The 13,856-nt window shown below is 41.2% G+C and overlaps 1 protein-coding gene across 1 annotated transcript in view; it reads left to right on the top strand.

Annotated features, from left to right (window-relative positions):
- The window catches only part of EEF1E1 (eukaryotic translation elongation factor 1 epsilon 1), a 28,927-nt gene extending 15,071 nt beyond the window's left edge, over positions 1–13,856 (top strand). The window contains exons 3-4 of the mRNA XM_090039171.1: positions 5,137–5,232; positions 13,174–13,856. Coding sequence (XP_089895297.1) covers positions 5,137–5,232; positions 13,174–13,314 — 237 coding nt within the window. The 3' untranslated portion in view covers positions 13,315–13,856. The remainder of the gene's footprint in view (positions 1–5,136; positions 5,233–13,173) is intronic.

Raw genomic sequence — 13,856 nt, 5'->3', positions numbered from 1 at the left:
TAAGGCTATAGGTGCTGCACAGTGGCATGGTCTAGAGAGGCCTAGCTTGGGGTCTGGGAATAGTGAGGCCTGGTGAAGGACTGGGGAAGAGGGTAGTGGAATCAGTGTAGGGTCTAGGGAAGAGTGTAGAAGGGTCCAGTGACCCACCAAAGGACCTGGAAATAGCATAGTAGAGATCAGGAGGGTGCCAAGGAATTCCAGTGGGGTCTAGTTGGGCTGGGGCCCATGCAAAGGCCTATGGGCAGCCTACCTTTTAATAATAATAATTGATTTATTGTATATAATAATTCATGCACAATTTGACAAATGAACTGACCTTCCAATGTAAAAAATTATATATATTCATTATCCTCACAGCTATTTAGAAGGGAAGAGCTAGAGACCTTTTTGATGCGACTTAGTAAACTCTTTTATTTAGAGTTTATATAAATTTGCTTCCATCTACAGTAGAATTTAAATGAATGATTTTTGTCAAAATACACCCAGCAAGTGTGTATGGCTTTTAGTATAGCATGCTTAGTGACTTTAGATACTGTCCACCTGCAAAATGTTTGGAATCAACACCTTAATTGCTTGAGGTCCCTTGTGGGCATGTGGCCTTACTGAATGGGATCCAGAAGACTTGCTTGGGCACAGGTTTATTGTTGATAAAGAAGCAAATGGGGATAATATTTTAGACCATCCAAAGGTTCTTTTAAATTTTGTCCCACTAATTGCCACTGTAGCCAACAATGAAGCTTGAATTGCTGCAGTTGTTGGACAACTGGAAAGTAGCAAAATGTAACTTGGGAAGAGAGAGTCTTTCCTGAATTTCAGTAACGCATTGGACCCAGTCACAGTGAGACCAGCCTACATAAAGTCAAAAGACAAATTGCAAGACTGTGGATAATTTAGATCGGGGTGTTCAGCGTTCAGCCCCACAGGCCATATCCAGCCCACAGACTGTCATCTGGCCCATGGCACTCCTCATGGGTCTGGAAATATGGTGTCAGGAGATCAGTGGCACCGCTTCCTTGCTGCTAAATCTTGGGACCTAAGGGGAGCCTTAGGCTCTATGCACTGGATCTGACACCCTGTCCCCACTTGTAGTTCCAGGGCCCAGTCTTGATGTCGCAGATGACACTAAGATGTGGGGAGAAATGGGCACGCTGGAGGAGAGAGACAGGCTGCAACTAGATGTAGACAGGTTACAGGGGTGGGCGGATGAGAACAGGATGGGCTTCAGTACTGACAAGTGCAAGGTACTGCACCTAAGGAGGAAGAACCAGCAGCATACCTATAGGTTGGGGAACTCCCTTCTAGTCAGCACAGAGGCAGAAAAGGATCTTGGTGTCATTGATTCCAAAATGAACATGGGCTGCCAATGTGGGGATGTGGTCAGGAAGGCTAACTGCACCTTGTCATGCATCCACAGATACATCACAAACACGTCCAAGAAGGTGATCCTCCCCCTCTGTGACGCTGTTCAGGCCGCAGTTGAGTACTGCGTCCAGTTCTGGGCGCCGCACTTCAGGAGGGATGTAGACAGCATTGAGAGTGTCCAGAGGAGGACCACTTGCATGATCAGGGGGCAGCAAGGTAGGCCCTACAAGCAGAGGTTACAGGACCTGAACCTGTTCAGCCTCCACAAGAGAAGGCTGAGAGGGGATCTGGTGGCCGTCTACAAACTGGCCAGGGGGGACCAGCAGGCTGTGAGAGAGTCCCTGTTCCCCCAAGCACTACCAGGTGTAACAAGGAATAACAGCCATAAGTTGATGGCGAGTAGATTCAGGCTAGACATCAGGAGGCACTACTTCAGTCAGGGTGGCTAGGATCTGGAACCAATGTCCAAGGGAAGTGGTGCTTGCTTCTACCCTGGGGGCCTTCAAAAGGAGGCTTGATGATCACCTAGCCAGGGTTGTTTGACCCCAACATCCTTTTCTGCCCATGGCAGGGGGTTGGACTTGATGATCTGCTCAGTTCTCTTCCAACCCTACCAACTATGAAACTATGTGGGGGGCCAACCCGAGGAACATGGTTCTGGCATGTAGGAGGGAGGATGTGGTGCTAAGCTGAGGTCCTGATCTGGCCTGCAACCAGGCTATGGGCCATCCCCTCACATGGCCTGCAAGGTCAAAAAGTTGAGCACCACTAATATAGATACTTGGATACATACAATTAGTTTGCAGTGCCAACAGATTGAAACACTAACAATGAGGTGTCTCGCGTGGCAGCTAGTATTTCTATGAACAGCCCCAAAAAGCCTGAAAGAAAGAGTTAAAAAAGGGGAAGTTGTCCATTTAGGAGCTTATATTCTTTTTGCCAACCACCTTTAGGGCTTGAGGAAGATTTCAGTTCAATACCATTATCACTTCATCACTGATGCTAGAAATTTCAACCAAGAAGTTACTGTCCCTGTTGCTACTGGAGTGGCCGCATCTGTGGAAAGCCTTATTGTGTGGTTATGATGCATGAAATTAACTTAGCACTGACAAAGTAGGTAGAATGGAATCTTTGTTGTGGCATTCTTTCAAGAATGGGAATAGCTGATAAATTATACTCAGAAGCAGAATGGCAACAAATAAGTGTTAATTTCCCTAAGAATAATTAATGTTGAACAAGTTCTGTGTATTGAATTAATCTATATTTTGACTTTCTAAGCTTTATTACTTTTCAGGTCTAAATAGCCCAACTTGTCCATCCTAAACTCTTTTGAAAATGGGATTTTTTAAAAACTTAGTTTGCTAAATAACACATTAACAATAATTTATTCAATATAAACAAGTACCAAACTTATTTTACCCACCCTGAACATATAAGCAGTCCTGTGTATGTAAGAACACTAGTTTGCCCAAACTAAATGTCTGCCTTTCAGAAAGTAGCAAAACCAGCAAAAGTATTGCTTATTAATGTACGTTGTCAAAGTGTTGACAGTGTTTTGTTCACTGAAGAAAAAGTTGTGTGTGTGTGTGTAAAAAAAAATACTGTAATTGATGGTGTATAACACTTATTATGTGCAATAGAGACCTGGGGAAAAATAGTAGTGGAAGGGAGGCAGAACTAAAACTGTATTTAATGGTTACTTCTGATTGCAGTGTTGACTTTCCAGAGTTTCGTTATGCCTATAATGGCTCCATTTAGTAGGTCGAATATGATTGAATAAGATAAAAAATTTTGGAGACCCTTAAGTCCTGGGGGTCAGGTGAAGTCCCAGATGATCAGGTCTGCAGATTGGCTCCATACCCTGGATCCAGTACATGGGATGGTCTGGCACTGGCACCACATTCAGCACAAGTCCTGACCCAGCCCCACACACTGCATGAAACATGCAGGTCTAGTCCAAGACCCATGGTCGACACCTCAGCCAGAATAAGGCTCTGCAGGTTGTAGGTCCCCACCTAGGGGGCCAACACTTCCATTTATAGGGGAAAATCAAGGAAAGAGGTTATTGTGTGAACAGCAAGTTGGTATTACTGAGGTAGTTTTTATTGAGGTCAGATGGTTTGTAAATTCTCTCTGCTAATAATTTTTTGATTTTTCTGTGCCATGTATATTTGAGACAAGGGATTGGGGAACAACAGTTGGGACCAACTAGATTAGAGTCTAGTTTCTAATTGTATGTTTGATTATCCACTGTTTTCCCCTGCCCCAGATTTCTTTAATGAAGCTAGTCCCCCTTGAGATGCTATGTACCCAGCTCATCCCATGGTAGAATTTTTTGGGGGGAAGATTTGAAAAACATCAGAAAAGGATTTGTGAGGTTTTTTTACTTAAAACTTCCACAAGCCAAACTTTGTGGTGTTGGCCTTAAGAAGCAGCTTCATATTTTTGATGGGGTGTCTATTCTAGGTATTTTCTTACATGCCACACACACACACCTTGATTTTTGGGAAGGTTGAATGAAGAGAAAAATATTTTTCTAGACTTACAGAGCATACAGCAGACAGAGCCTAATCTTCAGCTTATTCTCCCTGCCTTTCCTGCTCAGACAAAAGCTGTAACCATAGCTGCAGCTGTCTGCGGGTCTGTGATTTTGAACAGAGCTAAAAATAGTCTTGGGACTGTGAAATAGAAGAGAGACCAGGTATAGCTATTAGACGGGGGTGGGCAATTATTTCAGGCAGAGGGCCACTTACCGAGTTTTGGCAAGCTGTCAAGGGCCACGTGGCTAGCCCTGCCCCTTGACAGGTGTCCCGCCCCCTGGTTGCTGTCTTGTGACCAGAAGTCCTGCCCTGTAACCCCTAATTGTTGCCACCAGAAGTCCCTCCCCTTGCCCCCTGTTTGCTGGCACGTCTGTGCGGTAACATCTTGTGTAGACATGCGCACTGAGCAGTAAGACTGAGCTGTGTTTGTTCTTGGAATATGGAAACCTAAATGGGTCAGCAGGGCTCTTATCAGAGTAGCGTTGTATACAAGAGATAAATATAAAGGGATGCAGAAAAATAGAGCCCTTTATCTGAATTATGGTTTGAGTACTTAAAACTCTATAAAAAGGCACTCAAAGTATACAGTAATGCAGATATAAAACTAGTTTTCATTGAATATGTTTCCTTGTTTGCTCTTAACTACTCTGAAATTCTACCCAGGTATGCCTCCTCTAGCACCCACTCTTTTGAATGCTTCTTATTCAATTAAAATCTTTTAGAGAGGAACCCACTTTGAACTTCATACAATGTTTGAGCACAACTTTCTGCGTGTGAGAGACGCATATCAACCCATCTTAAAATGTGAATACCTTTTTGTCTGAGAACCTATTTTTGTGGAGTCCAGCTAATATCCCCATCCCCCCCACCCACACTTTTTAGACTTCTTTACAAAATATTCACACCTTTTCAAATGAAACGAAATGTTAGTCTAGGAATAAATACACTATATGCTTTAACTATTTACAGACATATTCAGATTTTCTTATTTACAGTATAATTTTATATATAAAAATTATAGGCTAAAAGCTTTGGAACATTTTAATATTTTCCGTTAGGAAATATTGCAGACAGTGGTTTGAAATAAATTGACCATTTGATTTATTAAAGGTGATAAATTGACTTCAAAGGACAATTTCAAGTACTGCAAGTCTTATCAGTATGTAACTTGTCACTGTTTTCCTGGATATTAGCATTATATTGCCTTTGTAATGGTTATTTTCTTTTCTTTTAGGATCTTAACTCATACCTGGCAGACAAAGTCTACCTTGCAGGAAACAACTTTACTTTAGCAGATATTTTAATGTATTATGGACTACATCACATCATGGTAAGTAATATTATTTTCCTGTTTATAACAACTATTGCTGATGTATTTAAAGAGTAGACATTTTCATGCTTTAGTAGTTGCAAAGGAAAATAAAATATATTTTTTTTATAAATGTTAATTATAGTACAGAAAATGGGCAGATTCACGAAAATGCTTTATATGTAATTTGTTTGTAAAAGAATTGATTCTTATTTAAAGTAATATGTAGCTGCAGATCTGTCAAAAGGAATAATGAATGTAGTAGTATAGGGCAATATTGCTTATGAAGAGCAAAATCCAGAGATCTAGCACAGAATGACTGAAACGGAAACATGGCAGAGGGAAGAGCGTGTCTTGTTCTTGTTTAGGTCAGGTTATGTTATATGTTTAGCGGTGCTACATTAGGACAAATTGCAATGCATTTTGGAATCCTAAAGCATAATTTGCAGATCATGCTGCAAGAGATCATTATTCCCATAGTAAAATAAGACAGAGGCAAATGTATTTGCTGAAGTTATGATTCATAAATGTTTATTCCTTCAGGCTTGAGGATAAAAGTGAGGACCTCCACAAAAATGGGGTTTTAACTTGCTGGCAAAAATGTGATGTGAGTAGTCACACATGTCAAGTATGTACCGTATTTACTTGATTTATAAGGTGACATCGTTGGCCTCATCTTTAACCCCCACCCCCATTCAGCATGGAGAGAATCAAGCCTCATCTTCTGATTGCTTACAACTTACCTGCAATCAGAAAATTCACAAAGGATGGCAGTGTTAGTGAGGAGGCTATGTGAGGCCACCCAGCACATGACCAGTCAATAGAGGGTGCCCAGGCTCCCCTCAGACTTATGGTTCCTGGACAGCTGGTGAAGGGTCACTCCAAGCTGCTGCCTGCCAGCGTATGCCAAGTTGCTTCAACAGCCTCTGGCCAGAAACCCCACACGCAGCTTGAAATAACCTGGCAGGTGCTGGTCAGGCACTGTCCCCACAGCATGCGGGGTTTCTGGCCAGCACCTGCTAAGTCACCGTGAGCTGCTGCCGCAGTGGCAGGTGCTGGAGCAACCTGGCACATAGCAAGAGACTTGTCCAGGCTGCCAGTGTGTGACTAGTTGATCCAGCACCTGCTGCTGAGGCAGCAGCTCACAGTGACTTGGCAGGTGCTGGCCAGAAACATGGGGATGGTGCCTGGCCAGTGCCTGCCAGGTCATCTCGAGCTGCATGTGGGGTTTCTGGCCAGAGCTCGGCATACAGTTCGAAATAAGAAGGCACTGGCCAAGCACCTGATGTTTCAGCAGTATTTTTGCAACAGGGAGAAATCGCAGTGAGGAGACTGCAGGGGTGGAACAGTGACTCCGGTTCTGGTGGCAGAAGTAGTATGGGCTGGTTGAAGTGGCCTGTGCTCAGTGTTAAGCTCCACTAAAGCAGCTGCTTTAGTATTGCTAATCCCTGCTGCAAAAATGTTGCTAATCCTTGTCCTAGAATACCAGTGGAATGAATTGCAGGACTAGAATCTCAGGAATATCTATCTTTTATATGTTATACAAAGGACTAAGAAAGTGTATAATTTTTGTTTTTAAACAAAACAAAGCGTACACACAATTTTGTTTATAGTCGGTTATGAGAATACAAATGAGATGTGGTTAAAAATTAGGTGGGGGAACTTAAGCATGTTTTAAATTCAAAGTTCAGTGTAGAGTACACCACCTAATCAAGAATAGATAGAAGTTATTCCTTTGGGAAATGGAACAGATGGCAGAAACAAATGACTTGGTGCTCCTGGGTGACTACAAATCTCTGAGATTGGTTGGGATGTCGCACAACATTAGTCTCCAAAAAATACTGCATTTCATAGAAGGAAATTTTTCTGGTTCAAAAGATATAAAGGGCAAATAGTGAGGTGGGTCTCTTACAAAAATAGGGAAGAAACATAAGAGCTAAGAATTATGAATTATGTAGCCTTTGCTCATAATTCTACAGTGTTCATTCTTTAGTAAATAAATAAAAAGTTTAAAAGCTTAAAAGTTCTGTACAATTTTTTTTTTCTTGATATGGTAGTTGTTCTTGGGAAAAGGAACACAGTGCTCATTCCTACCTACTCCAGGCTTCGGGGTGGAAGGTACTCAGTTTCATGAGCCAGATGGGTGGTGTGAGCCACTTCACTGGCCCAGTGAACAGCATGGGGCTGGATTAGACCTATGGACACCTCTTCCCTCCCTTCCCCCAAATCCCCTGCATATGTCATATCCAATGCTCTGTAGCTCCAGGACTGCACTGCCCACCCTAGAATGCCTGCAGTGGGTATTGTGTATCCTGCACTGGCTGGATCAGGCATGTGGGAGAGATCCTGAACTGACCCCCCACAGCTGCCACATGCAGCATGTATCCCAGGCCCTTTGTCAAGGGCTGGTCCACCATGTGCCACATGATGCAAGTCAGTTTGAGACACAGGGCTAGCAGTGGGGGCTGGATGATGTGGCTCTGCAACCCAGATCTGACCCATAGGGCCATATCTTTAATACCCCCTGTCTTATGGTATTCCTTAGGACCGGCTCAACGTTGATCAGCTGATGCTTGAGAAATTTAAAATTTTCCCCATTGTTCTTCGCTGCAGAAGAGGAGAAAGGGTGTTGATGCAACTGCCCTTCCAAAAACGTTGGGTGGATAACTGGAAAAAGCTGTTGCTTAATGACAGCTTTCTATTTCAAATGCATCATTTTTCATATTTTAATTTGTAGATGGATATAAACGTAAGACCTTACCTAGTAGTGTCCCTCAGTGATATCAGTAAATTTTAATGTGAAAGTTCAAGGCAGAGCAGGACCTTTCTGAAGTAATTCTATCATTAGGAAAAACAACCCTAAATATATCTCATTTCATTCCTCATGCCTCTGTAAGAAAATCTGCTTATTTTTAGGACTACTAATACTTCAGCTTTTCATTCTTTTTCTCTGGTTCTTCCTTCCTCCCATAAAAAGCTTTATGCACTTAAATATTCAGTGCAAGGGCTTATTTGTTCTATTTATTCTCCCCAAATCTTGCTGGAACTAAATAAATAAGTCTGCGGCTTCTTGTTGAATTAATAATGTTCACTAATTACCCACAATGCTTAACATTCATCACCAAGAAAACTACCTCCAAATATAACAGAGAATTCTAACAAAAAAGTATCATGTTGGGATCAAATAATTAGATGGTTCCTATTCAAATCTTATCTGATGAACAGAAGGCTCCCTTCCCAGGTTACCTACAAGTTCCCAGCTGAAGAGATTGGCCAAGCTTTTATTGTTTTGCTTTAATTCCAAAACTTACCCTAAATGAATTCTAATGGAAATTTTAGCATGCTTAAACTATTCTTGCTGCTTGCTCCTGTAAGTGAATTGATGTGCTTGCTGCCACACAAGTCAGCTTTGCCCCCACTAAGAGTCTTTCAAACAGTCCACACATTAGTTCACAAGTGTCCTCAGACCCACTGTCTGGCTTTCCTCTGTTGGGAGCCCCTCATCCAGTTTTTGTAACTACAAACAATAATCCTTAGCCCACACAAACAAACACAGTAAACCTTCAGCATTTCTCCAACCAGAGGGCCCTTTAGCTCTACCCCTTCCTAAAGGCAAGTGCTTCTGGGTTTTTCTGCTCCCTGACCAAAAATTGCTACTTCCCTAACTCAACTTCTCTACTTCGCCCCTCCTCCCTCTGCTTTGGCTTTAAACTGCCAATGAATCCCTCACAGTTGGGCTTCTACCCCAGGGCTGGCTGCCTCCCTTCAAGGGACAAACTGACTTGTTTCAGCTCCAAATGGGGCAGGAAGGTTATTTGTAGAAATGGGTTATTTGGGAAAATGAGAGATTTTATTTATTCTGCTGCATATTGCATGTGACCATTTTTCTTTTTCCTTTTCATTTAAAAAAAAAAAAAAAGAAGAAAAAATGAAATGGGCCTACTGATTTAAAATTATTGCCTTTTTTTCTGCTTTAGATTCTATTGTGATGCATAACATCCTGAAAATTAGGGACCAGATTGCTATATGGCACCTCTTTATGAAGCACAGTTTCATTTATTTTTTGTGCAGTATTTTGTTTGAAGTTGATACTGTATTTCTAAATTTATAAGATAATGTATCCAGCTATCCCAGTGGTTTTAAAACTTCTTAAAATTTTCAAACTTATTAACTTCTGCCACAGAATCTCTATCCCTGTCCTAAAGACTGATGCAGAGCCAGCTGATATGGCCTGGCAACAACAGCACAGTGCCCTCCACCCCGCTCCACCATTACCCTCGATCTCTTTGCAGAACGCCGATGTAAGGTGACCGTATGTCCTAGATTGCCTGGGACAGTTCTGGATTTTGGAAGCCAGTTCTCACTAACTGGTAAAAAAAAATTAAAACAAGCATTCCAGGCAGGGAGGCAGGAGCTGTAAAATAGGAAGCCCTAGCAGACAGCAAAATTGCCTTAGGTTGGCTTGATTAGTAGAATAACCATTAAGAAGGGAATTGTTAACATGTATGAAGAAAGCAACGGGTATTCATTGGCCACTGGCTCCTTAGCTGCCTGAATAGTAATACCAGCAGAAAAGGGCAGGGGAAGGTACTGTTTTTGTTTTCACAATGGTCATATGGTCATCCCATCTGAGGGGTGGGCAAAGTCCAGCCCACGGGCTGGATCCAGCCAGCAGTGGGCTTCATTTCCCAGGCACCCCTGGCCACGTGGCTGGGGCTGGCCTCCATGGAGACACCAGCCACAGCTGTGCCGGCAGGGTGCATGGCAAGGTGCCTGGGATTGCCATGGACACCAGCCCCAGCCATGCTGGCAGGGCAGGGGCCTGCTCCAGAGTGGCTGGGATCCTATGGTAGGGTCTGCTTAGTTCGGGGCCAGGACAGAGCTGCAATTTGCAGCCTGTGCACTCAGGGCAGGGAAATGCAGGCTGCGGATTGTGGCTCTGCCCTGGCTCCTTGCAGTGGTGACAGCCTGGCCTGGAGCAGGGGCAGAGCTGAGATCTGCAGCCTGTATGTCCCTGCCTGGAGCATAAAAGCTGGGTCAGGTCTCCATGGCAGCCCCAGCCTTGTGCTATCATAGTGCAGCTGTGGCTGGGGTCTCCATGGAGCCCGGCCCCAGCCATGCAGACAGGCTGCTGGGAAATTAAATCTGGCTGCCAGCCGGATATGCCATTTTGCCCACCCCTGCCCTACCCTAATGACCTATTGTGGAACCCCAGGGTTCCCCAGAACACAGGCTAAAAACCACTGAGCTATCCTAATGAAATACTATCTTGACAGATTTTATTAAATTGCTATTACTATTTTTTCATTTCTTTCCTCCACGTTGCTTCTAAATTTGTTTAAATTTTTTCAAGTGTTTAGCATGTCCTAATGATCTGCTAGCTGAAAGGCATGCTGCTTAAACAACTTCGAGACTCTTGTTCACAGAATTTGGAGGAGAAAAACTTATGCCTGCCTCCAAAATACCATTAAAAATAAATACCCTTTAAAACAGATAGATTTATAGTTTATTTAAGAACTTAGTTCTAAGCTGCTTTTATGATGGCTGCTTTGGTGACCTTTTATCAACTTTGCATAAAACCAGCAAGGTCCTCCCCCTCCCCCCTTTTAAAAATAAATAAATGACCAAATTGAGCAGCAGCTGCTTTGCTATTAAAATAATTGCTTAAATAGCAAATAATTATTTTACTAGCAGAACAGCAGCCTTTCTTAACTTGGGGGAATTATCTAATTTAATGAAGAAGAACAGAAAATATCTATCTAACAAAATGCTCTATGAATGCCATGGAAGTGATCTCTAAACAATTAACCTAAGAGTTATGTTCTGTGTAAAAAGTAGAGCAAGACGCACAGTGCTTTTTTAATATATTGCACCAATAGAGAGTACATTATGTAAATAAGCAAAAATAATTTGCTGCTTCTGCCAGGAGAATAAAAGGTTTTTAGTCATCAAACTAGCTATTTTTGCCCTTCTGATAACTTTCTTCCCCCTCCTATGCTAAACAGGACCCAACAGAAATAACCCAACTGATTTTTTTCTCTTATGTAAAACACAAGTTACTAGTTTACAACTAGTATATGGAGGCTTCAATCCACTGCAATATTTTAGTGTAAGTCTACATTTTATAGCCAGGTTTTGCCCAATAAAATTACACATTTAACTTTTAAGTGCTGTCACTAAAATAAAATAGTATAATCTAACATATTTTAGGAGGCAAGGATTTCTTAGTGTGATACCTTTTATTAGCCCAACTTATGTAGTTGGGATAAAGTTAGACAAGCTTTCGAATGAGACCTGAGAGAGAATCTCTGCATTCAAAAGCTTGTCTAACTATCCCAACTACATATTTCTGAGATGCAAGTATTTTGACTAAATTTTACATGGTTCCCTTGCCAGGCAGAAAACTAAACTATTGTCTTGCTGTTCTTTGTAGGGAAAATTGGACTGCTACTTGTTCTCTAGGTAGAGCTGGATTTGTCAATCCAGCCTCTTTTCAGGGTAAGATGAAGTGATTTCAGTATAGTACTTTTTCTGAATAAGGGCAGTTAAAGGAGGCAGTCTGCCAGCATTGAAGCAAAATCATTTAGTTGAAACTTCAGGTTTTCTGTACTCATTAAATTTATTTTAAAATGTTGAAGACTTGAAGAGGAGGAATAATAGGTGTGAATTTGTTTAGCTGTCCAAAATCTAATTTGCAATGAACAAATTCAGCCATATTCCATTTAAATCTCGCACTTCCTTGACAAGCCCTGAAGAATCAATTATCAACTAGTCTCGGTGCAGTACATAGTGTTGCCTGAAGTGCTTGCAATCTACTCTTTGGGGTTGAAACCATTTTTTAGTCATTCATTGTTATGCCAATCAGTATGGAAAGATGTGAAGGAGGCATATAGTATGAGCACATTGTAACTTCAACCTGGCTGTGGTGGATGTAATTCTAGTAAAAGAAATAACATCCCTGTCCTAGTGAAAGGAGAACAGAGGAAATGAGGAGAAAATACTTAGCAGTGCAGTTAAAATTTCAATACAAAGTTTCCTAGGCTTGGATTAACACCACGTTTATACCCATGTAATTTTTCTGTAAGCTGTTAGAGAATTAGTGTGAGAGGGAAATCAAGCAAGAAACTGTGCTTGGGTAAGTAATGCCACTGTCACTGTTTGTCTGCTTCCATCCTGGGGTAGCTGTCTGCCCAAAGCAAGCAAGGGAAGCTTACCTGTCACCTATCCTTACAATATGGTGATAATGCCTAAGGCAAGCAACTGTCTTGAAGTAGCTGCTAATTTGTCCACTGTAGATACAAAGCCAGTGTATACTACGCTGTTGCAAATGGATCATCTATTCACACCCTGAGGCGTTAAAGAAAATGTTGTAAAATTAGGGTTCTTAGGGAAACTTGGGCCACATTCTTGATTTCAGCCTATGATTGTCATCCAGGGGTTTGCAAAGGTGCAGCGAAGTTAACCACTGTAGTTATGAGTTACTGCTGTCCTAGATGCTGAACTGAGCAGTTTGAAAAATGAGTAGTTTAAAGGGAGCATAACTCCACTGTGGGATGGGATTTCCTATGATTAAATTAATCCAGCAGTTCTTGCTGATTCTCAACTCAGAATGCCTTATTAAAAACCAGATTTTAATACTTTATTGCTTGGTTTGAATGTATTTTGAACATGGGGAAATGTTTTTCTGCACTGCTGACCTTCACATGCAAACTAGTCTTTGGCCTGAGACATGAGTCTTTTTCAGCAAACGACATCCAAGACTAGAGGCTAGTAGGGGTTTATGATTCTTAAATTATGCAAATTGTTATTGAAAATCTTGGGGTGTAAAGTTAATGTGGCTTCTAGACTCATAACTTAAGCTAACTTTAAAACTGCATTTTATTGGAACTTAACACATTGTTTGTGATATGATATCAGTAGTCATATGATTTTATAAGCTCTTGTATTTCTTCTCTTGTTTAGGTTGACCTTACAGTGCAAGAGAAGGAGAAATATCTTAATGTGTCACGCTGGTTTAATCACATTCAGCATTATCCGGGTATCAGGCAACATCTGTCTAGTATTGTCTTCATCAAGAATAGACTTTATACTAATGCTCATTAGGAGATCTGTAATACCATATTGGAAGGGTAATTGGGAATTTTTTTTTCTAGATTTCAAAGCTGCAGTCTCCAAAACCACTAGCTTTGCAAGCATTGATGTGTATTTCCTTATGTGAACCTGACCAGTTGATGCCTCAAGTAATAAAGTTGCATTGAATAACTATCACTTGTTAAGAATCTGAACTTCATAAAAACAATTATGTAGCTTTATTTGATCAAGTGTAACAGTAGTAAAAGACTGAAATCAGGCATTGAGTTTTATTTTATATTTTTTTAAATTGAGAGTTCCTTTTAATCATATAAATTAAACTGTCATATCTCAGTCTTTAATGTAGGAAAGAGCAACTGTTTTTCCTTCAATTTTCACTCCTTTTGCTATTCATTGAACTTTTACATATATTGTACCTCATTGTTTCCATTTTGTTTTCCATGGATGTTTACGCTAGTTTTGTAAAAGTTATATAAGAGCTATATTATGTGCCAAGGATGAGAAAAAGGGAGCAAACAAATATTTATGTGATCTAATAAATTATTTAAAGTCTA

This window comes from Crocodylus siamensis, chromosome 3, assembly GCF_052110815.1.
Source record: "Crocodylus siamensis isolate JL-2025a chromosome 3, ASM5211081v1, whole genome shotgun sequence".
NCBI classification, from domain to species: domain Eukaryota; kingdom Metazoa; phylum Chordata; order Crocodylia; family Crocodylidae; genus Crocodylus; species Crocodylus siamensis.
Note: the sequence above shows the minus strand (reverse complement) of the source record. Positions and strands in the feature narration are given on the sequence as shown.